The following is a 26614-nucleotide window of genomic DNA, read 5'->3' as shown; positions in this document are numbered from 1 at the left end:
GATATCTAAAACACTTCACTTCCTCCAGTTCTTCTCCAATCAAACTTAACTCCCAATTAACTTGTCCGTCAACCTTAATGAACCTAATTACCTTGCTCTTATCCACATTTACTCTCAGCTTTCTTCTTTCACACACTTTACCAAACTCAGTCACCAACTTCTGCAGTTTCTCACCTGAATCAGCCACCAGTGCTGTATCATCAGCGAACAACAACTGACTCACTTCCCAAGCACTCTCATCCACAACAGCCTGCATACTCGCCCCTCTCTCCAAAACTCTTGCATTCACCTCCCTAACAACCCCCATCCATAAAAAAATCAAACAACCAAGGAGACATCATGCACTCCTGCCTCAAAACGACATTCACTGAGAACCAATCACTTTCCTCTCTTCCTCCTCATGCACATGCCTTATATCCTTGATAAAAACTTTTCACTGCTTCTAGCAACTTATCTCCCATACCATATACTCTTAACACCTTCCACAAAGCATCTCCATAAACTCCATCATATACCTTCTCCAGATCCAAAAATGCTACATACAAATCCATCTGTTTTTCTAAGTATTTCTCACATACATTCTTCAAAGCAAACACCTGATCCACACATCCTCTACCACTTCTGAAACCACACTGGTCTTCCCCAATCTGATGCTCTGTACATGCCTTTACCCACTCAATCAATACCCTTCCATATAATTTCCCAGGAGTACTCAACAAATTTATACCTCTGTAATTTGAACATTCACCTTTATCTCCTTTGCCTTTGTACAATGGCACTATGCATGCATTCTGCCAATCCTCAGGCACTTCACCATGAACCATACATACATTGAATATCCTTACCAACCAGTCAACAACACAGTCACCCCATTTTTTAATAAAGTTCGCCACAATACCATCCAAACCCGCCACCTTGCCGGCTTTCATCTTCCGCAATACTTTCACTACCTCTTCTCTGTTTACCAAACCATTCTCCCTGACCATCTCACTTCGCACACCATCTTGACCAAAATACCCTACATCTGCCACTCTATCATCCAACACATTCAACAAACCTTCAAAATACTCACTTCTCACTTTACCACTACTTGTTATTACCTCCCCATCATCCCCCTTCACCGATGTTTCCATTTGTTCTCTTGTCTTACGCACTTTATTTACCTCCTTCCAAAACATCTTTTTATTCTCCCTAAAATTTAATGATACTCTCTCACCCCAACTCTCATTTGCTTCTTTTTTACCTCTTGCACCTTTCTCTTGACCTCCTGCTGCTTTCCTTTATACATCTCCCAGTTATTCGCACTACTTCCCTGCAAAAATCATCCAAACACCTCTCTCTTCTCTATCACTAACAATCTTACTTCTTCATCCCACCACTCACTACCCTTTCTAATCTGCTCACCTCCCACCTTTCTCGTGCCACAAGCATCTTTTACACAAGCCATCACTGCATCCCTAAATACATCCCATTCTGACCCCTTACGTCATTTGCTCTCACCTTTTTCATTCTGCACTCAATCTCTCACAGTACTTCCTCACACAAGTCTCCTTTCCAAGATCACTTACTCTCACCACTCTCTTCACCCTAACATTCTCTCTTCTTTTCTGAAAACCTCTACAAATCTTCACTTTTGCCTCCACAAGATAATGATCAGGACATCCCTCCAGTTGCCCCTCTCAGCACATTAACATCCAAAAGTCTCTCTTTTACATGCCTATCGATTAACACATAGTCCAATAATGCTCTCTGGCCATCCCTCCTACTTACATACGTATACTTATTTATATCTCTTTTTAAACCAGGTATTCCTGAGAAATAATTCATGTCTTGGTGAAGGGTCTATGGTTCTTATGCATGCTCCTTAACTGATCTGGACTACTTTTTTTTTCATCATACAGTCAGAACCAGTTCAAGCAGTAGTTCGTCATAGTTTTTTGGGGTCTGGGAGAACAGACCTGAATATGTGGAAAATAGGTTTCACGAGTTGTATTTGCAGATATACTCATGTGAAATAAAAATGAATAGTTTTGTCTCTTCATATTAACTGTTAACAATTCATACATCCTGAGAGCAAAGGAATTATTAAAGGGTTTGGGTGTCCATTATCAAAGAATAATTTCTATGATAAGGGATTCTGTATTTTCTAAACAAATCTATGAAGAGTTTGCCATGTACATTTGTTTCTTTGCCAATGTAAGTGGGAAGCACGAAAAACTGCTATTCTTCCTTCACTTCTGATCAAAAGTCTACTTATCTTTCCTTGTTTTCTTACATTTTTCTAATTTTTTCCCCAAACAGACAACTAACAGAATTTACAATGAACTGCATATTAAGAGAAAAAGAACTATACATGATGATCATGGGAAACAATAACAAGTGATATGGTTAATTCATGGAAGTTACAAGTTTTTCGAGGCAAATGAAAATTATACAAGAAAATGAGAAAATAGAAAGCTATTACCTGAATTTCAGAATCTAAAGCTGTTGTAGAAACTCTGGGATGAGTACCAATATTATGGAGAGAATCAGTCATTGACATACGCACTCTGCGCACATCTGCTGCTACTGCTGAGCTACGGCTGCGATATTCTCTGATCTGGTCGCGATACTGGGCAATCTGAGAAAAATCAGTTTGTGTATTGATAGTTTAGCCAAAAAAATCTAAAATTTTTCAATCAACCAATATGTAAAAGTCCTACTTGCATTCAAAGGATTTAGCAGTCTTTTCCAATTACCATCATTAGAAAAATACCCTGTTCCTGAATGCATGCTTGTAACATTTTCATCACAACATTCTAAACTTTTTGTTTACCTCATAGTTAGTAGTTCCTATTACTTTATTCCACAATTTTTACTCAAAACTCTGGGCCAACATCACTTTTTTCATTCATTTCCTTAATAATTCCTCATTGACAGTCTCAACTGTCCCAGTCCTAAATTACACTCTCAAAAGAGTCAACAGTCAAGAAGTGTAAAGCACAATGGTGACAGAATATGTGAATCGTGTGCATCAACAGATGAGTGCAAATATGTACTTAAAACATAAAGACATTCATAAACAGGGCTGGTTCTGGGCTTTTGGGGACCCTAAGCTGTCTCTCCACCCTTCAAAACCCCCTATGAGCTCTAGGGGTCCCCAGGAACATGCTACCAAAAAAATCTGAAAATTTAGGGTGTCTAGGACAGCATTTCCTGCTCTATGAAGGCTGCCACATAATGTTCGGGTCTTAGGGAACCCCTAAGCAGTTGGGGCCGTACACTCTGAATGTACACAGCATATAGGAAGGGTCAGCCCTGTTCATTAATGTAAGTCTTGAATTATGGAAAATGCTTTCTCCCCAAGGCAGTGCCCCACAAGCCAAGAGAGACATTTCAGACCTCCTGGGATTAGAAACTTCTGAACCCTCCATGTTACTGAAGTAAATGCCTCTCACCCTCTTTGAAACACATATTTGGAAGTAACATCACTGATGCAGCCTGGGTCCACCATCAAACCAATTAATACAGTCATCCCTTGGCTGGTGGTACTAAATGAACTCATGATTTTCAAGACATAAATATCAACATGATAATGGTACCATCAGTTTAGAGAAATGTTTTTCAGAATATTTTTTATCTATTTATTTTGCTTTGTCGCTGTCTCCCACGTTAGCGAGGTAGCGCAAGGAAACAGACGAAAGAATGGCCCAACCCACCCACATACACAAGTATATACATACACGTCCACAAATGCAAATATACTTACCTATACATCTCAATGTATACATATATATACACACACAGACATATACATATATACACATGTACATAATTCATACTGTCTGCCTTTATTCATTCCCATCGCCACCTCGCCACACATGGAATAACAACCCCCATCCCCCTCATGTGTGCGAGGTAGCGCAAGGAAAGACAACAAAGGCCCCATTCGTTCACACTCAGTCTCTAGCTGTCATGTAATAATGCACCAAAAACCACAGCTCCCTTTTCACATCCAGGCCCCACAGAACTTTTCATGGTTTACCTCAGACGCTTCACATGCCCCTGGTTCAATCCACTGACAGCACGTCGACACCAGTATACCACATTGTTCCAATTCACTCTATTCCTTGCGCACCTTTCACCCTCCTCCATGTTCAGGCCCCGATCACTCAAAATCTTTTTCATTCCATCTTTTCACCTCCAATTTGGTCTCCCACTTCTCCTCGTTCCCTCCACCTCTGACACATATATCCTCTTGGTCAATCTTTCCTCACTCATTCTCTCCATGTGACCAAACCATTTCAAAACACCCTCTTCTGCTCTCTCAACCACACTCTTTTTGTTACTATACATCTCTCTTACCCTATTATTACTTACTCGATCAAACCACCTTACACCACATATTGTCCTCAAACATCTCATTTCCAGCGCATCCACCTTGTTCCGCACAACTCTATCCATAGCCCACGCTTCGCAACCATACAACACTGTTGGAACCACTATTCCTTCAAACATACCCATTTTTCCTTTCTGAGATAATGTTCTCGACTTTCACACATTCTTCAACGCTCCCAGAATTTTCGCCCCCTCCCCCACCCTATGATTCACTTCCGCTTCCATGGTTACCATCCGCTGCCAAATCCACTTCCAGATATCTAAAACACTTCACTTCCTCCAGTTTTTCTCCATTCAAAATTATCTCCCAATTGACTTGACCCTCAACACTACTCTACCTAATAACCTTGCTCTTATTCACATTTACTCTCAACTTTCTTTTTTCACACACTTTACCAAACTCAGTCACCAGCTTCTGCAGTTTCTCACATGAATCAGCCACCAGTGCTGTATCATCAGTGAACAACAACTGACTCACTTCCCAAGCTCTCTCATCCACAACAGACTGCATACTTGCCCCTCTTTCCAAAACTCTTGCATTCACCTCCCTAACAACCCCATCCATAAACAAATTAAACAACCATGGAGACATCACACACCCCTGCCGCAAACCTACATTTACTGAGAACCAATCACTTTCCTCTCTTCCTAAGTGTACACATGCCTTACATCCTCGATAAAAACTTTTCACTGCTTATAACAACTTGCCTCCCACACCATATATTCTTAATACCTTCCACAGAGCATCTCTATCAACTCTATCATATGCCTTCTCCAGATCCATAAATGCTACATACAAATCCATTTGCTTTTCTAAGTATTTCTCACATGCATTCTTCTCATTTCCAGCACATCCACCCTCCTTCAAACAACTCTATCCATAGCCCACGCCTCGCAGCCATACAACATGGTTCCAACAATGTTGTATGGTTGTGAGGCGTGGGCTATGGATAGAGTCGTGCGCAGGATGGTGGATGTGCTGGAAATGAGATGTTTGAGGACAATATGTGGTGTGAGGTGGTTTGATCGAGTAAGTAATGTAAGGGTAAGAGAGATGTGTGGAAATAAAAAGAGTGTGGTTGAGAGAGCAGAAGAGGGTGTTTTGAAATGGTTTGGTCACATGGAGAGAATGAGTGAGGAAAGATTGACCAAGAGGATATATGTGTCAGAGGTGGAGGGAATGAGGAGAAGTGGGAGACCAAATTGGAGGTGGAAAGATGGAGTGAAAAAGGTTTTGAGTGATCGGGGCCTGAACATGCAGGAGGGTGAAAGGCGTGCAAGGAATAGAGTGAATTGGAACGATGTGGTATACCGAGGTAGACGTGCTGTCAATGGATTGAACCAAGGCATGTGAAGCATCTGGGGTAAACCATGGAAAGTTCTGTGGGGCCTGGATGTGGAAAGGGAGTTGTGGTTTCGGTGCATTATTACATGACAGCTAGAGATTGAGTGTGAACGAATGGGGCCTTTGTTGTCTTTTCCTAGCGCTACCTCGCACACATGAGGGGGGAGGGGGTTGTTATTCCATGTGTGGCGAGGTGGCGATGGGAATGAATAAAGGCAGAGAGTATGAATTACGTACATGTGTATATATGTATATGTCTGTGTGTGTATATATATGTGTACATTGAGATGTATAGGTATGTATATTTGCATGTGTGGACGTGTATGTATATGCATGTGTATGTGGGTGGGTTGGGCCATTCTTTCGTCTGTTTCCTTGCGCTACCTCGCTAACGCGGGAGACAGCGACAAAGCAAAAAAAATAAATATATAAATACATTCTTCAAAGCAAACACCTGAAACCACACTGCTCTTCCCCAATCTGATGCTCTGTACATGCTTTCACCCTCTCAATCAATATCCTCTCATATAATTTACCAGGAATACTCAACAAACTTATACCTCTGTAATTTGAGCACTCACTCTTATCCCCTTTGCCTTTGTACAATGGCACTATGCAAGCATTCCGCCAATCCTCAGGCACCTCACCATGAATCATACATACAGTAACTAACCTTACCAACCAATCAACAATACAGTCACCCCCATTTTTAATAAATTCCACAGTGATGATAATATAGTAAGCCTGCAAAGTGACATTCGGAAAAGACACCCTTAAAAAATGAATAAATAAATAAATTCTACTCTCTTTGCTTCATCTGCACATGAGCTTCTGGCATCCAATCCACAAACTCACACACTCAGTCTCAAACACAACTCTTGACAACACTTAACTCACAGCCCTATACTCCCTTCTCCAGTTTTTCCTTCCTTCAAATAAAAGTAATGACTATGATTTCATTCAGATTCTCTGGTGCCGAATCAGAACGGCAACACCAGTTGACAAACGTTGGATGATTCCTAGGGCTTCTTTCTCCTTCATGTAAAAGTCATGACTATGTTTTCATTCAGATTCTCTGATGCTGAATCAGAATGGCAACAACAGTCAAGGAGGGCTGGATGATTCCTTGGGCCTCTTAAGTGAAACGAATGAAACCTACTCTTCCTGTCATAGCTCTCCAGACCTAGCTCTTTCTCTATTCATTTCTGTAACATTCACTATCTCAAATATAACCCTCCCTCACTCTGTTGGACACCATCTATCCACTTCCTCCCCTGATCATTTCTCTGAAATCCAACTGTGTGAGCCTGCTTTTCCTCTACATTATCAGATTTCTAAATTTCACCTCTATCACTGTTTTGGCTAAAAGGGCAGTGCTTACACTTAATGTAAAAGAAAATTTCTCAAATCTCACCTTTTGGATCTTATGTCTCCAAATTGTGATCCCACCTAACTCAAACTTATGCCCTCTATAGTTCTGCTTTTGTACAATGCACATTTCCCAACAAAGTTCCTCCAACTATGTACAACTCTTCAACTACATGACCTCTGCCACAAAGTGAAATTTTTTTCCAGTGGCTTTAAATCTACACCACAAAGATTGGTTAAGCTTGACCTTGAATGATTCTGGCAGGGCAGAGGCCTTTCTTTTTCCCCATTAATGGTCTGGAACAGATAATCAAACATCTGATATGAGCTCCTGACTATTATAACCATTCTTCCAATACACTCAACATTTTGTTCAGTTCTGAACCCTCACTATAAATACAAATCTGGTAAATTACTCATAAGATATATCTGACCAAAACTGGATTATGCTTCACAAGTTTGGTCACCACAACTAAAGAAACACAAAGATGTGACTGAGAGGTTTCAGAAAAAAACTAAGATGGTACCTGACTTAAGTGGATTGAGTTATAGTGTGAGGCAAAGGCCTACAAAACTGTCCACCATGTAAGAAAGGAGAGACAGGGGTGACCTGATAACAGCCTTAATGTTTCTAAATCATTTGGATAATACTGATAGTGAAGAGCACAAAAAGCTGGGCAAAACACTAGTTAGAAAGGATGTTAAGAAGCACTGGTTTCATGTTAGGGTGGCGGATGGTTGAATTAAACTAACCAATGAAACAGTGAATGCTGACAATTTACAAAAGTTTAAAAGGCTACTTGATGGTATGGCAAGTTTGGGATATAAGGCCACATGAGTGTAGAATGCTATCCTTGTCTATCTACATATCCAACACATGCTCCCCTCTGGAATTCCCTCAATAAAATGGCCAGTGCTGCTTCTTAGCCTCTAGTGCCTCACCCTTAACAGGCCACCGGCAGAGGGCAAGTCCAGTGCAATGTTTGCAGAGGCTCCTACCTAATGTTCCTACTGACTACTTCCACCTAATGCTCCTGCCTAATGTTTCTACCTAATGCTCCTACCTACAACTACTATCTATTGTTCCTACCATTTTGCCAAAAACCAGGGCTGGCACATAGCACTCACCATGGGAAAATCTAGAATTATGGAGCTGTGTGAGTAAGTATTGCCAAGCGTTATGCACGACAAGGAGAGACTGCATGTTTGTGGACAGAATGCCACTAGTACACAGGTGGGTGAGGTAGAGAGAAAAGACAGCTACCTGGGTCATGAGACAACCAATGAAGTGCTGGTTCACTAAGCAGCCTTCACTAGCCCTCCTGACACCCAGGCAGATAGGACTGGTTAAACCTTCCTGGTCGATGACTGCCTACCAGCTATATATAGGTAATCATATATAGGTATATACAGAGGAAAGAAATAATAACCAAAAAAAGTGAGGCTCAAACGTGAATATAAAAGAAACAAATAACTCAAACATTAGTAAATAAAGGCATATCACACGTAAATTGGAAGAACATATCATAAGTTTATGAGTGGGAGGAAGATGTCTTCAAGGAGAAATCTGCAGATATGTAACAATGAGGTTCACATATCAGGTTCTGCAAGAATCACTTTTAGGACAGAAAGACAGACACTACAAAAAAATCACATTCTTTTTCTTACTTGATTACCATTTCCCGTGTCAGTGAGGTAGAACCAAGAAACAGATGAAGGAACACACATCCACTTACATACACATATATAGGCATACACATACACACATAATGTACATATGCATACATACATTCATACATACATATACATACACATATAAACACATGTATATATTCATATTTGTCCATTCCTCGCCCCAACCAGCTGTGCAGGAAATAACATTGCCACCTCTCGCGTCAGCGAGGCAGTGCACCAGCTGTCACGTATAATGCACCAAAACCACAGCTCCCTAACCACATCCATGCCCCCAACAGACTTTTCCATGGTTTACCCCAGACATTTCACATGCCCTGGTTCAGTCCATTGACGGCACATTGACCCCAGTATACCACATTGTCCAATTTACTCTATTCCATGCACACCTTTCATCCTCCTGCATGTTCAGGCCCCGATTGCTCAAAATCTTTTTCACTCTATCCTTCCACTCCAACTTGGTCTCCTGCTTCTCTTTGTTCCCTCCACTTCTGACACATATAGCCACTTTGTCAATCTTTCCTCACTCATTCTCTCCATATGTCCAAACCATTTCAACATACTGTCTTCTGCTCTCTCAACCACACTCTCCATACTTTCATACATCTCTCCTACCCTTCCATCACTTACTCAGTCATATCACCCCACACCACACATTCTCCTCAAACTTTTCACTCCCAACATATCCATCCTCCTCCATGCAACCTCATCCTTATCAATGAAAAAACATTTTCCTCTGAACTGACCACTAATTTCAAGTATAAATGAAATGACAGCTGCTGAACTTTCATTCCTGCAAAAAAGTTTGGCTGATATCATACCTGCTGTTCAAGTGAGTGAATTCTTAACTCATAACGCTCCTTCTCCTGTCGGAGGGATTCCAACTGATTAGTGAGCCGACGGATCTTCTCACTGTCTACCTGACGCTCCCTACGGTGATCACCACTCATGTCAAGAGTCTGTAAATTCCAATATTCTTTAGAGAAGAGATAAATGTCATGCAGAGGTTCCAGATCCTTAATGTAAATGATTCAGAAAAAAATCACAGTTTTTAAATATAGCAACACCTTTACTTAAAAAAAATCTAGTAACTACTGGTTTAAACTCTACATCATGATATATCTATATGGTAATATTACTGCATTCCTAAATTCAAAATACATGAAAATAATTAAATATAAAAACAGTTTCAATAGTCCTAACAAAGTCCCTTTGAAACATTGAACTAACAGCTTCTAAAGTAAAAATGGATATGTTAAGGACTAACTTCTTTGGGATGTTCTTTACAAATAATACAGCTATATATGGTTCTGTACATAACAGGCAATAATGATTAAAATTAGAAATGAAAAAAAGGAATTTCACTGTACAACTAATAGTTGATAAAACTGTAACAGCCAAACATCTCTGATAAACAAATATTCTTTGTAAACTTAGTTGAGGATGGAGTTTTAAGTTTTTAAGTTTCAAGCTTTTCTATGCATAACAAAGCTACTGTAAGTCTGTTAGTCTTCATGCTGGGCATAACCTTTATCATTCCAAATTTGGAGCCTTTGAAAATACACCAGTGGGGTTGCTATGGTCACCATAAGTTACCATGGGCCTTGATACAATAACCCATATACAAGAAAATTACTGCAGCCATAATCTCATACCCATATTAACAACATCCTATGATGCCTAAGCCAGTAATGCCAAGGTCACTATTAAGCAGGGAAAATAAAACACAGTGTGTCTGCAAAAAACCTTGTCCACCCCCGTATGTTTTCAAAGGCAGTCACACTTACATCTAAGCACTTTGATATCTGTCCTTCAGCCTGTTTAAAATCTGCAAACATCTGAGCATGGCATTGTCAAGATTCCTTAAGTATTTTAAAAGGCCCATGTTTTGGGTCCAAAGGGTCCTGATCTGAATGAGGTGAGACACTGATGAGACGTTGCAGGAGGCAAGCTTGACTCATCTGGCACCAGTAGTTCCCAATCAAGTTAAGATCTAGGGAGTTCCCACGCCACTCCAGCAGCTGAATATTTTTCTCTGATAACCAACTCATCAGCTTCCTAGTTTTATGGCATAGGGCATTATCCTGCATAAAGTGGTTACAGTCATAAACCTTAGGTGTTGATGCAGATGGTTCTCTAACACCTCAATGTGCTGGACTCCATTCATTGTAGTATTTTTAGGTATGTACAACCCTCTCCTACCCATTGCAACACTATAGCAACTTCAAATCATCACAGTAACTAAGTGTTTCACAGTCTTCACTGCGAAATGAAAGTCACAGGCTGGCACTCTCCACTCTTCTCACCCTCCCCTGCCTCGACTGCACACGCCTGAAGGAGCTCTCATTAGAAAACATCAGCTTACTCCACTGTTATTCACCCAAGTCCTTGAATTTCTTGGCAAATGGGTCATCTGCATTTCATATCCGTTGTAAGCAGGGCTTTGGGAACTGACTTGCAAGAGGGAATGTGAAGGTCCTTTTGCAAGCAATGTTGATTACTTCTTTGAGAGACATTTCCAAGAAGCTTTGGATGGCTTTTCTTGTGTTCAGAAGCCAAAATGAAGGGTTACTTTCATACTTCCTATCTTAGGAGGCTATTTGTAGATCTAGAAGTCTTTTTTGGTTGACCAGGGATAGGTTTTGGTGGTGGGATGACATTTTCAGGAAGTCCATGAGTGCTGGTAAGCAGCTGCCTGATTGTGTTCTGATTGCCCATTGCATCTATAAGTCTTACAGGTAGAAGAAATACTATGCCCAGAAACAAAATTCCCAAAATGAGTGAAAGCCAGGAGGAGTAAAGGAAGAAAAGCCTGAGACACACTGAGGTGAGTAGCTGGTGCCCACACCTTTAGAAATATGAATCTCATTGACTAGATATACAATGACTTCACCCTGTGAGCATAATATATAAGTACCCACAATAAAACAATAAACCTTTGCCATGTAATGCGTTTAAAAATATATGGGGGTGGACAAGGGTGTTTGTGGACACTGTAACTCAAGACAATTACAACACTTTCCATAGCAAATGATGGAAAAGAGACCAAGCTAACAGAGACAGAACATTATAAGTGTGGCACAAGACCACAAAGACAACAAAGAGAAGTTTAAATATTTTGTCATTAATGATTACCTAAGGACCAATTTCTATAAAGGTTCCTTGTATTACATAGGACCTTTCTAAAGGCTCTTGCAGACTACAGTGTGCTACCTGAAGTAGGATGGAAATGAAGACTCCTAAGATGACTTTTCACTCACAGTGTAACCTCAAGAAGGCAGATTTTGGTAACAGTGACTACCTAAAATTATCTTACAAAGGTGCTGAGAGCTTCCTACCATGTGTAACAAGGACCCATCCACCAAAAGTCTGAGAACAGTACATATCACTGGAATTCCCCCAACACACACACACACAAATATTGTTATATATTTTAATAATTTTGGTTTGTTGCTATATCCCGAGTTTGCGAGGTAGCGCAAGGAAACAGACGAAAGAAATGGCCCAACCCACCCCCATACACATGTATATACATACACGTCCACACATGCAAATATACATACCTATACATCTCAATGTACACATATATATACACACACAGACATATACATATATACACATGTACATAATTCATACTGTCTGCCCTTATTTATTCCTATCACCACCTCGCCACACATGGAATAACATCCCCCTCCCCCCTCATGTGTGTGAGGTAGTGCTAGGAAAAGACAACAAAGGCCCCATTCGTTCACACTCAGTCTCTAGCTGTCATGTAATAATGCCCAAAACCACAGCTCCCTTTCCACATCCAGGCCCCACACAACTTTCCATGGTTCATCCCAGATGCTTCACATGCCCTGGTTCAATCCATTGACAGCACGTTGACCCCGGTATACCACATCGATCCAATTCACTCTATTCCTTGCCTGCCTTTCACCCTCCTGCATGTTTAGGCCCCAATCACTCAAAATCTTTTTCACTCCATCTTTCCACCTCCAATTTGGTCTCACACTGCTCCCCGTACCCTCCACCTCCGACACATATATCCTCTTGGTCAATCTTTCTTCACTCATTCTCTCCATGTGCCCAAACCATTTCAAAACACCCTCTTCTGCTCTCTCAACCACGCTCTTTTTATTTCCACACATCTCTCTTACCCTTACATTACTTACTCGATCAAACCACCTCACACCACATATTGTCCTCAAACATCTCATTTCCAGCACATCTACCCTCCTGCGCACAACTCTATCCATAGCCCACGCCTCGCAACCATACAACATTGTTGGAACCACTATTCCTTCAAACATACCCATTTTTGCTTTCGGAGATAATGTTCTCGACTTCCACACATCCTTCAAGGCTCCCAGGACTTTCGCCCCCTCCCCCACCCTATGATTCACTTCTGCTTCCATGGTTCCATCCGTTTCTAGATCCACTCCAAGATATCTAAAACACTTTACTTCCTCCAGTTTTTCTCCATTCAAACTTACCTCACAATTGACTTGACCCTCAACCCTACTGTACCTAATAACCTTGCTCTTATTCACATTTACTCTTAACTTTCTTCTTTCACACACTTTACCAAACTCAGTCATCAGCTTCTGCAGTTTCTCATATGAATCAGCCACCAGCGTAGTATCATCAGCGAACAACAACTGACTCACTTCCCAAGCTCTCTCATCCCCAACAGACTGCATACTTGCCCCTCTTTCCAAAACTCTTGCATTCACCTCCCTAACAACCCCATCCATAAACAAATTAAACAACCACGGAGACATCACAAACCCCTGCCGCAAACCTACATTCACTGAGAACCAATCACTTTCCTCTCTTCCTACACGTACACATGCCTTAGATCCTCGATAAAAACTTTTCACTGCTTCTAACAACTTGCCTCCCACACCATATACTCTTAGTACCTTCCACAGAGCATCTCTATCAACTCTATCATATGCCTTCTCCAGATCCATAAATGCTACATACAAATCCATTTGCTTTTCTAAGTATTTCTCACATACATTCTTCAAAGCAAACACTTGATCCACACATCCTCTACCACTTCTGAAACCACACTGCTCTTCCCCAATCTGATGCTCTGTACATGCCTTCACCCTCTCAATCAATACCCTCCCATATAATTTACCAGGAATACTCAACAAACTTATACCTCTGTAATTTGAGCACTCACTCTTATCCCCTTTGCCTTTGTACAATGGCACTATGCACGCATTCCGCCAATCCTCAGGCACCTCACCATGAGTCACACATACATTAAATAACCTTAGCAACCACTCAATAATACAGTCACCCCCTTTTTTAATAAATTCCACTGCAATACCATCCAAACCTGCTGCCTTGCCGGCTTTCATCTTCCACAAAGATTTTACTACCTCTTCTCTGTTTACCAAATCATTTTCCCTAATCCTCTCACTTTGCACACCACCTCAACCAAAACACCCTATATCTGCCACTCTATCATCAAACACATTCAACAAACCTTCAAAATACTCACTCCATCTCCTTCTCACATCACCACTACTTGTTATCACCTCCCCATTTGCGCCCTTCACTGAAGTTCCCATTTGCTCCCTTGTCTTACGTACTTTATTTACCTCCTTCCAGAACATCTTTTTATTCTCCCTAAAATTTAATGATACTCTCTCACCCCAACTCTCATTTGCCCTCTTTTTCACCTCTTGCACCTTTCTCTTGACCTCCTGTCTCGGTTATTTCCCAACAGGCGCACATAGCCAGCTGATAGCGTTTTACCGAACCTAACTGTACAACGCGGAGGTATATGAATACGAATAAAGTGCATATGAACGCGCACCTTCATAGAACATACAAACCTCCAACAGCCAGGATCGAACCCGATACCCCTGTGCAAGAAGCAGGCATGCTAACTGAAAGGCTACGGGCCTGGCTAATAGGAAACAACTATTCGAATACTAAGTACTCGAATACCCTTCGTCTCACAATGGTGAGCAACGGGGTCTATACCGGTTTACCGGTTATTTCCCAACAGGCGCACATAGCCAGCTGATAGCGTTTTACCGAACCTAACTGTACAACCCGGAGGTATATGAATACAAATAAAGTGCATATGAACGCGCACCTTCATAGAACATACTAACCTCCAACAGCCAGGATCGAACCCGAGACCCCTGTGCAAGAGGCAGGCATGCTAACCGCTAGGCTATGGGCCTGGCTAACAGGACACAACTATTCGAATACCCTTCATCTCACAACGGTGAGTAACGGGGTCTATACCGGTTATTTCCCAACAGGCGCACATAGCCAGCTGATAGCGTTTTACCGAACCTAACTGTACAACACGGAGGTATATAAATACGAATAAAGTGCATATGAACACGCACCTTCATAGAACATACAAACCTCCAACAGCCAGGATTCAACCCAAGACCCCTGTGCAAGAGGCAGGCATGCTAACCGCTAGGTTATGGGCCTGGCTAATAGGGAACAACTATTCGAATACTAAGTACTCGAATACCCTTCGTCTCACAATGGTGAGCAACGGGGTCTATACCGGTTATTTCCCAACAGGCGCACATAGCCAGCTGATAGCATTTTACCGAACCTAACTGTACAACGCGGAGGTATATCAATACGAATAAAGTGCATATGAACACACACCTTCATAGAACATACAAACCTCCAACAGCCAGGATCGAACCCGAGACCCCTGTGCAAGAGGCAGGCATGTTAACCGCTAGGCTATGGGCCTGGCTAATAGGAAACAACTATTCGAATACTAAGTACTCGAATACCCTTCGTCTCACAATGGTGAGCAACAGGGTCTATACCGGTTATTTCCCAACAGGCGCACATAGCCAGCTGATAGCGTTTTACCGAACCTAACTGTACAACGCGGAGGTATATGAATACGAATAAAGTGCATATGAACGTGCACCTTCATAGAACATACAAACCTCCAACAGCCAGGATTGAATCTGAGACCCCTGTGCAAGAGGCAGGCATACTAACCACTAGGCTATGGGCCTGGTTAATAGGAAACAACTATTCGAATACTAAGTACTCGAATACCCTTCGTCTCACAATGGTGAGCAACGGGGTTTATACCGGTTATTTCCCAAGAGGCGCACATAGCTAGCTGATAGCGTTTTACCGAACCTAACTGTACAACGCGGAGGTATATGAATACGAATAAAGTGCATATGAACGCGCACCTTCATAGAACATACAAACCTCCAACAGCCAGGATCGAACCCGAGACCCCTGTGTAAGAGGCAGGCATGTTAACCACTAGGCTATGGGCCTGGCTAATAGGAAACAACTATTCGAATACTAAGTACTCGAATACCCTTCGTCTCACAATGGTGAGCAACGGGGTCTATACCGGTTGTTTCCCAACAGGCGCACATAGCCAGCTGATAGCATTTTACCGAACCTAACCGTACAACGCGGAGGTATATGAATACGAATAAAGTGCATATGAAGGCGCACCTTCATAGAACATACAAACCTCCAACAGCCAGGATCGAACCTGAGACCCCTGTGCAAGAGGCAGGCATGCTAACCGCTAGGCTATGGGCCAAGCTAATGAGAATCAACTATTCGAATACTAAGTACTCGAATACCCTTCGTCTCACAATGGTGAGCAATGGAGTCTATACCCGTTATTTTCCAACAGGCGCACATAGCCAGCTGATAGCGTTTTACCGAACCTAACTGTACAACGTGGAGGTATATGAATATGAATAAAGTGCATATGAATGCACACCTTCATAGAACATACAAACCTCCAACAGCCAGGAACGAACCCGAGACCCCTGTGCAAGAGGCAGGCATGCTAACCGCTAGGCTATGGGCCTGGCTAATAGGAAACAACTATTCGAATACTAAGTACTCGAATAGCCTTCGTCTCACAATGGTGAGCAACGGGGTCTATACCGGTTTACCGGTTATTTCCCAACAGGCGCACATAGCCAGCTGATAGCGTTTTACCGAACCTAACTGTACAACGCGGAGGTATATGAATACAAATAAAGTGCATATGAACGCGCGCCCTCATAGAACATACAAACCTCCAACAGCCAGGATCGAACCCTAGACCCCTGTGCAAGAGGCAGGCATGCTAACCGCTAGGCTATGGGCCTGGCTAATAGGAAACAACTATTCGAATACTAAGTACTCGAATACCCTTCGTCTCACAATGGTGAGCAACGGGGTCTATACCGGTTGTTTCCCAACAGGCGCACATAGCCAGCTGATAGCGTTTTACTGAACCTAACTGTACAACTCAGAGGTATATGTATATGAATAAAGTGCACATGAACGCGCACCTTCATAGAACATACAAACCTCCAACAGCCAGGATTAAATCCGAGACCCCTGTGCAAGAGGCAGGCATGCTAACCACTAGGCTATGGGCCTGGTTAATAGGAAACAACTATTCGAATACTAAGTACTCGAATAGCCTTCGTCTCACAATGGTCAGCAACGGGGTTTATACCGGTTATTTCCCAACAGGCGCACATAGCCAGATGATACCGTTTTACCGAACCTAACTGTACAATGCGGAGGTATATGAATACGAATAAAGTGCATATGAACGTGCACCTTCATAGAACATACAAACCTCCAACAGCCAGCATCGAACCCGAGACCCCTGTGCAAGAGGCAGGCATGCTAACCGCTAGGCTATGGGCCTGGCTAATAGGGAACAATTATTCGAATACTAAGTACTCGAATACCCTTCGTCTCACAATGGTGAGCAACGGGGTCTATACCGGTTTACCGGTTATTTCCCAACAGGCGCACATAGCCAGCTGATAGCGTTTTACCGAACCTTACTGTACAACGCGGAGGTATATGAATACGAATGAAGTGCATATGAACGCGCACCTTCATAGAACATACAAACCTCCAACAGCCAGGATCGAACCCGAGACCCCTGTGCAAGAGGCAGGCATGCTAACCGCTCGGCTATCTGCCTGGCTAATAGGAAACAACTACTCGAATACTAAGTACTCGAATACCCTTCGTCTCATAATGGTGAGCAACGGGGTCTATACCGGTTATTTCTCAACAGGCACACATAGCCAACTGATAGCGGTTTACCGAACCTAACGGTACAACGCGGAGGTATATGAATACGAATAAAGTTCATATGAACACGCACCTTCATAGAACATTCAAACCTCCAACAGCCAGGATCGAACCCAAGACCCCTGTGCAAGAGGCAGGCATGTAACTGCTAGGCTATGGGCCTGGCTAATAGGAAACAACTATTCGAATACTAAGTACTCGAATACCCTTCGTCTCACAATAGGTATTCGAGTACTTAGTACTTAGTATTCGAATAGTTGTTTCCTATTAACCAGGCCCATACCCTAGTGGTTAGCATGCCTGCCTCTTGCACAGGGGTCTCGGGTTCGATCCTGGCTGCTGGAGGTTTGTATGTTCTATGAAGGTGCGCATTCATATGCACTTTATTCATATTCATATACCTCTGCGTTGTACAGTTAGGTTCGGTAAAATGCTATCAGCTGGCTATGTGCGCCTGTTGGGAAATAACCGGTATAGACCCCGTTGCTCACCATTGTGAGACGAAGGGTATTCGAGTACTTAGTATTCGAATAGTTGTTTCCTATTAGCCAGGCCCATAGCCTAGCGGTTAGCATGTCTGCCTCTTGCACAGGGGTCTCAGGTTCGATCCTGGCTGTTGGAGGTTTGTATGTTCTATGAAGGTGCACGTTCATATGCACTTTATTCGTATTCATATACCTCCACGTTGTACAGTTAGGTTCGGTAAAACGCTATCAGCTGGCTATGTGCGCCTGTTGGGAAATATCCGGTATAGACCCCGTTGCTCACCAGTGTGAGACGAAGGGTATTCGAGTACTTAGTATTCGAATAGTTGTTTCCTATTAGCCAGGCCCATAGCCTAGCGGTTAGCATGCCTGCTCTTGCACAGGGGTCTCGTGTTCGATCCTGGCTGTTGGAGGTTTGTATGTTCTATGAAGGTGTGCGATCATATGCACTTTATTCGTATATATACACATGTACATAATTCATACTGACTGCCTTTGTTCATCCCCATTGCCACCTCGCCACACATGAAATAACAACCCCATCCCCCCTCATGTGTGCGAGGTAGCGCTAGGAAAGTCAACAAAGGCCACATTCATTCACACTCAGTCTCTAGCTATCATGTAAATATTGCAACAAAACCACAGCTCCCTTTCCACATCCAGGCCCCACAGAACTTTCCGTGGTTTACCCCAAATGCTTCACATGCCCTGGTTCAATCCATTCACAGCACGTCGACCCCAGTATACCACATCGTTCCAATTCACTCTTATTCCTTGCACGCCTTTCACCCCCCTGCATGTTCAGGCCCCGATCACTCAAAATCTTTTTCACTCCATCTCTCCACCTCCAATTTGGTCTCCCACTTCTCCTCGTTCCCTCCACCTCTGATACATATATCCTCTTGGTCAATCTTTCCTCACTCATTCTCTCCATGTGACCAAACCATTTCAAAACACCCTCCTTTGCTCTCTCAACCACACTCTTTTTATTTCCACACATCTCTCTTACCCTTACATTACTTACTCGATCAAACCACCTCACACAACATATTGTCCTCAAACATCTCATTTCCTGCACATCCACCCTCCTGCGCACAACTCTGTCCATAGCCCACGCCTCGCAACCATATAACACTGTTGGAACCACTATTCCTTCAAACATCCTATTTATACTTTCTGAGATAACTTTCTCAACTTCCACACATTCTTCAAGGCTCCCAGAATTTTCGCCCCTTCCCCACACTATGATTAACTTCTGCTTCCATGGTTCCATCCGCTGCCAAATCCACTCCCAGGTATCTAAAACACTTCACTTCCTCCAGTTTTTTCCATTCAAACTTACCTTCCAATTGACTTGACCTTCAACCTACTGTACCTAATAACCTTCCTCTTATTCACATTTACTCTTAATTTTCTTCTTTTACACACTTTACCAAACTCAGTCACCAGCTTCTGCAGTTTCTCACATGAATCAGCCACCAGCGCTGTATCATCAGCGAACAACTGACTCACTTCCCAAGCTCTTTCATCCACAACAGACTACATACTTGCCCCGCTTCCCAAAACTCTTGCATTTACCTCCCTAACAACCCCATCCATAAACAAATTAAACAACCATGGAGACATCACACACCGGTGCCGCAAACCTACATTCACTGAGAACTAATCACTTTCCTCTCTTCCTACACGTACACATGCCTTACATCCTCGATAAAAACTTTTCACTGCTTCTAACAACTTGCCTCCCATACCATATATTCTTAATACCTTCCACAGAGCATCTCTATCAACTCAATCATATGGCTTCTCCAGATCCATAAATGTTACATACAAATCCATTTGCTTTTCTAAGTATTTCTCACATACATTCCTCAAAGCACACACCTGATCCACACATCCTCTACCACTTCTGAAACCACACTGCTCTTCCCCAATCTGATGCTCTGTACATGCCTTTACCCTCTCAATCAATACCCTCCCATATGATTTCCCAGGAATACTCAACAAACTTATACCTCTGTAATTTGAGCACTCACCTTTGTCCCCTTCGCCTTTGTACAATGGCACTATGCAAGCATTCCACCTCAGGCACCCCACCATGAATCATACATACATCAAATAACCTTACCAACCAGTCAACAATACAGTCACCCCCTTTTTTAATAATTTCCACTGCAATACCATCCAAACCTGCTGCCTTGCCGGCTTTCATCTTCCGCAAAGCTTTTACTACCTCTTCTCTGTTTACCAAATCATTTTCCCTAACCCTCTCACTTTGCACACCACCTCGACCAAAACACCCTATATCTGCCACTCTATCATCAAACAAATTCAACAAACCTTCAAAATACTCACTCCATCTCCTTCTCACATCATCACTACTTGTTATCACCTCCCCATTTGCCCCGTTCACTGAAGTTCCCATCTGTTCCCTTGTCTTACGCACATTATCTACCTCCTTCCAAAACATCTTTTTATTCTCCCTAAAATTTAAAGATACCCTCTCACCCCAACTCTCATTTGCCCTCCTTTTCACCTCTTGCACCTTTCTCTTGACCTCCTGCCTCTTTATTTTATACATCTCCCACTCATTTGCATTATTTCCCTGCAAAAATCGTCCAAATGCCTCTCTCTTCTCTTTCACTAATAATCTTACTTCTTCATCATACCACTCACTACCCTTTCTAATCTGCCCATCTCCCATGCTTCTCATGCCATCACTCCTTCCCTAAATGCATCCCATTCCTCCCCCACTCCCCTTACCTCCTTTGTTCTCACCTTCTTTCATTCTGCACTCAGTCTCTCAAAGTACTTCCTCACACATGTCTCCTTCCCAAGCCCACTTACTCTCACTACTATCTTCACCCCAACATTCTCTCTTTTTTTCTGAAAACCTCTACAGATCTTCACCTTCGCCTCCACAAGATAATGATCAGACATCCCTCCAGTTGCACCTCTCAGCACATTAACATCCAAAAGTCTCTCTTTTGCACGCCTGTCAATTAACACGTAATCCAATAAAGCTCTCTGGCCATCTCTCCTACTTACTTACGTATAATTATGTATATATCTCTTTTTAAACCCGGTATTCCAAATCACCAGTCCTTTTTCAGCACATAAATCTACAAGCTCTTCACCATTTCCATTTACAACACTGAACACCCCATGTATAGATCTTGTGCATCAAAACCACTAACACACTCATTCAGCTGCTCCCAAAACAATTGCCTCTCATGATCTTTCTTCTCATGCCCAGGTGCATATGCACCAATAATCACCCATCTCTCTCCATCAAGTTTCACTTTTACCCACATCAATCTAGAGTTTACTTTCTTACACTCTATCACATACTCCCACAACTCCTGTTTCAGGAGTAGTGGTACTCCTTCCCTTGCTCTTGTCCTCTCACTAACCCCTGACTTTACTCCCAAGACATTCCCAAACCACTCTTCCCCTTTACCCTTGAGCTTCGTTTCACTCAGAGGCAAAACATCCAGGTTCCTTTCCTGAAACATACTACCTATCTCTCCTTTTTTCTCATCTTGGTTACATCCACACACATTTAGACACCCCACTCTGGGCCTTCGAGGAGGATGAGCACTCCCCGCGTGACCACTTCTTCTGTTTCCCCTTTTAGAAAGTTAAAATACAAGGAGGGTAGGGTTTCTAGACCCCCGCTCCCATCCCCTTTAGTCGCCTTCTACAACACATGAAGAATGCGTGGGAAGTATATTATACATGACAGCTACAGACTATGAACAAATGTGGCCTTTCTTGTCTTTTCCTAGTAGTACCTCACGCAGATGTGGGAGGAGGGGGTTGTTATTTCATGTGTGGCAGGGTGGCTATGGAAATGTATAGGTATGCATATTTGTGTGTGTGGATGTGTAGGTATATACACGTGTATGTGGGTGGGTTGGGCCATTCTTTCGTCCGTTTCCTTGCACTACCTTGCTAACGCTGGGGACAGTGACAAAAGAAAATAAAAAATAGACAAATAAATATATACATATATATATATATATATATATATATATATATATATATATATATATATATATATATATCCCTGGGGATAGGGGATTAAGAATACTTCCCATGTATTCCCTGCGTGTCGTAGAAGGCGACTAAAAGGGGAGGGAGCGGGGGGCTGGAAATCCTCCCCTCTCGTTTTTTTTTTTTAAATTTTCCAAAAGAAGGAACAGAGGGGGCCAGTTGAGGATATTCCAAAAAAGGCCCAGTCCTCTGTTCTTAGCGCTACCTCGCTAACGCGGGAAATGGCGAATAGTTTAAAAGAAAGAAGAAAAGATATATATATATATATATATATATATATATATATATATATATATATATATATATATATATATATATATATATTATCCCTGGGGATAGGGGATTAAGAGTACTTCCCACGTATTCCCTGCGTGTCGTAGAAGGCGACTAAAAGGGGAGGGAGCGGGGGGCTGGAAATCCTCCCCTCTCGTTTTTTTTTTTTTAATTTTCCAAAAGAAGGAACAGAGAATTGGGCCAGGTAAAGGCCCAGTCCTCTGTTCTTAACGCTACCTCGCTAATGCGGGAAATGGCGAATAGTTTGAAAGAAAAAGAAAGAAATATATATATATATATATATATATATATATATATATATATATATATATTATCCCTGGGGATAGGGGAGAAAGAATACTTCCCACGTATTCCCTGCGTGTCGTAGAAGGCAACTAAAAGGGGAGGGAGCGGGGGGCTGGAAATCCTCCCTTCTCATTATTTTTTTTTAATTTTCCAAAAGGAACAGAGAACTGGGCCAGGTAAGGATATTCCCTCAAAGGCCCATTCCTCTGTTCTTAACGCTACCTCGCTAACGCGGGAAATGGCGAATAGTTTAAAAAAAAAAAAAATATATATATATGTGGGGTTGTCATTTCATGTATGGCAGGGAGGCGACAGTAATGAATAAGGGCAGACAGTATGAATTATGTACAGGTGTATATATGTATATACCTGTGTGTGTATATATATATGTATACATTGAGATGTACAGGTATGTATATGTGCATGTGTGGACATCTATGTATATACATGTGTATATGGGTGGGTTGGGCCATTCCTTTGTCTGAGGATTGGTGGAATGCTTGCATAGTCCCATTGTACAAAGGCAAAGGGGATAAAAGTGAGTGCTCAAATTACAGAGGTATAAGTTTGTTGAGTATTCCTGGGAAAGTATAAGGGAGGGTATTGACTGAAGGGTGAAGGCATGTACAGAGCATCAGATTGGGGAAGAGCAGTGTGGTTTCAGAAGTGGTAGAGGATGTGTGGATCAGGTGTTTGCTTTGAAGAATGTATGTGAGAAATACTTAGAAAAGCAAATGGATTTGTATGTAGCATTTATGGATCTGGAGAAGGGATATGATAGAGTTAATTGAAATTCTCTGTGAAAGGTATTGAGAATATATGGTGTGGGAGGCAAGTTGTTAGAAGCAGTGAAAAGTTTTTATCGAGGATGTAAGGCATGTGTACATATAGGAAGAGAGGAAAGTGATTGGTTCTCAGTGAATGTAGGTTTGCGGCAGGGGTGTGTGATGTCTCCATGGTTGTTTAATTTGTTTATGGATGGGGTTGTCAGGGAGGTAAATGCAAGAGTTTTGGAAAGAGGGGCAAGTATGCAGTCTGTTGTGGATGAAAGAGCTTGGGAAGTGAGTCAGTTGTTGTTCGCTGATGATACAGTGCTGGTGGCTGATTCATGTGAGAAACTGCAGAAGCTGGTGACTGAGTTTGGTAAAGTGTGTGAAAGAAGAAAACTGAGAGTGAATGTGAATAAGAGCAAGGTTATTAGGTACAGTAGGGTTGAGGGACAAGTCAACTGGGAGGTCAGTTTGAATGGAGAAAAACTGGAGGAAGTGAAGTGTTTTAGATATCTGGGAGTGGATTTGGCAGCGGATGGAACCATGGAAGCGGAAATGAATCACAGAGTGGGGAGGGGGCGAAAGTTCTGGGAGCGTTGAAGAATGTGTGAAAGTCAAGAACATTATCTCAAAAAGCAAAAATGGGCATGTTTGAAGGAATAATGGTTCCAACAATGTTATATGATTGCGAGGCGTGGGCTATGGATAAATGTGTGCAGAGGAGGGTGGATGTGCTGGAAATGAGATGTTTGAGGATATATGTGGTGTGAGGTGGTTTGATCGTGTAAGTAATGAAAGGGTAAGAGAGATGTGTGGTAATAAAAAGAGTGTGGTTGAGAGAGCAGAGGAGGGTGTTTTGAAATGTTTTGGACACATGGAGAGAATGAGTGAGGAAAGATTGACCAAGAGAATATATGTGTCAGAGGTGGAGGGAACAAGGAGAAGTGGGAGACCAAATTGGAAGTGGAAAGATGGAGTGAAAAAGATTTTAAGTGATCGGGGCCTGAGCATGCAAGAGTGTGAAACGCGTGCAAGGAATAGAGTGAACTGGAACGATGTGGTATACCGGGGTCGACGAGCTGTCAATGAACTGAACCAGAGTATGTGAAGCATCTGGGGTAAACCATGGAAAGTTCTGTGGGGCCTGGAAGTGGAAAGGGAGCTGTGGTTTCAGTGCATTACTACATGACAGCTAAAGACTAAGTGTGAACGAATGTAGCCTTTGTTGTCTTTTCCTAGCGCTACCTTGCGCATATTTGAGGGGAGGGGGTTGTTGTTTCATGTGTGGCGGGGTGGCGATGGGAATGAATAAAGGCAGACAGTATGAATTATGTACATGTGCATATATGTATATGTCTGTGTGTGTAGATATATGTATATGCTGAGATGTATAGGTATGTATATTTGCGTGTGTGGACGTGTATGTATATACATATGTATGTGGGTGGGTTGGGCCATTCTTTCGTCTGTTTCCTTGCGCTACCTCACTATCGCGGGAGACAGCGACAAAGCAAAATAATAATAATAATAATAATAATAATAATAATAATAATAATAATAATAATAATAAATTTTTTTTTTTTCAAACTATTCGCCATTTCCCACGTTAGCGAGGTAGCGTTAAGAACTGAGGACTGGGCCATTGAGGGAATATCCTCACCTGGCCCCCTTCTCTGTTCCTTCTTTTGGAAAATTAAAAAAAATTGAGAGGGGAGGATTTCCAGCCCCCCGCTCCCTCCCCTTTTAGTCGCCTTCTACGACACGCAGGGGATACGTGGGAAGTATTCTTTCTCCCCTATCCCCAGGGAAAATAATAATAAATATATATATATATATATATATATATATATATATATATATATATATATATATATATTTTTTTTTTTTTTTTTTTTTTTTTTTTTTATACTTTGTCGCTGTCTCCCGCGTATTGCGAGGTAGCGCAAGGAAACAGACGAAAGAAATGGCCCAACCCCCCCCATACACATGTACATACACACGTCCACACACACAAATATACATACCTACACAGCTTTCCATGGTTTACCCCGGACGCTTCACATGCCTTGATTCAATCCACTGACAGCACGTCAACCCCTGTATACCACATCGCTCCAATTCACTCTATTCCTTGCCCTCCTTTCACCCTCCTGCATGTTCAGGCCCCGATCACACAAAATCTTTTTCACTCCATCTTTCCACCTCCAATTTGGTCTCCCTCTTCTCCTCGTTCCCTCCACCTCCGACACATATATCCTCTTGTAGCATTTATGGATCTGGAGAAGGCATATGATAGAGTTGATAGAGATGCTCTGTGGAAGGTATTAAGAATATATGGTGTGGGAGGCAAGTTGTTAGAAGCAGTGAAAAGTTTTTATCGAGGATGTAAGGCATGTGTACGTGTAGGAAGAGAGGAAAGTGATTGGTTCTCAGTGAATGTAGGTTTGCGGCAGGGGTGTGTGATGTCTCCATGGTTGTTTAATTTGTTTATGGATGGGGTTGTTAGGGAGGTAAATGCAAGAGTCTTGGAAAGAGGGGCAAGTATGAAGTCTGTTGGGGATGAGAGAGCTTGGGAAGTGAGTCAGTTGTTGTTCGCTGATGATACAGCGCTGGTGGCGGATTCATGTGAGAAACTGCAGAAGCTGGTGACGGAGTTTGGTAAAGTGTGTGGAAGAAGAAAGTTAAGAGTAAATGTGAATAAGAGCAAGGTTATTAGGTACAGTAGGGCTGAGGGTCAAGTCAATTGGGAGGTGAGTTTGAATGGTGAAAAACTGGAGGAAGTGAAGTGTTTTAGATATCTGGGAGTGGATCTGTCAGCGGATGGAACCATGGAAGCGGAAGTGGATCAT

The 26614-nt window shown here is 42.3% G+C and overlaps 2 protein-coding genes across 2 annotated transcripts in view; one reads left to right on the top strand and one right to left on the bottom strand.

The window, feature by feature from the left end:
- The window catches only part of LOC139767161 (uncharacterized), an 81992-nt gene extending 80170 nt beyond the window's left edge, over positions 1–1822 (top strand). The window contains exon 4 of the mRNA XM_071696190.1: positions 1806–1822. Coding sequence (XP_071552291.1) covers positions 1806–1822 — 17 coding nt within the window. The remainder of the gene's footprint in view (positions 1–1805) is intronic.
- The window catches only part of LOC139767160 (uncharacterized), a 1522454-nt gene continuing 1495849 nt past the window's right edge, over positions 10–26614 (bottom strand). Inside the window, 2 exon segments of the mRNA XM_071696189.1 lie at positions 10–2620; positions 9604–9741. Coding sequence (XP_071552290.1) covers positions 2348–2620; positions 9604–9741 — 411 coding nt within the window. The 3' untranslated portion in view covers positions 10–2347.

Source organism: Panulirus ornatus, chromosome 59 (genome assembly GCF_036320965.1).
Source record: "Panulirus ornatus isolate Po-2019 chromosome 59, ASM3632096v1, whole genome shotgun sequence".
NCBI classification, from domain to species: Eukaryota; Metazoa; Arthropoda; class Malacostraca; order Decapoda; family Palinuridae; genus Panulirus; species Panulirus ornatus.
Note: the sequence above shows the minus strand (reverse complement) of the source record. Positions and strands in the feature narration are given on the sequence as shown.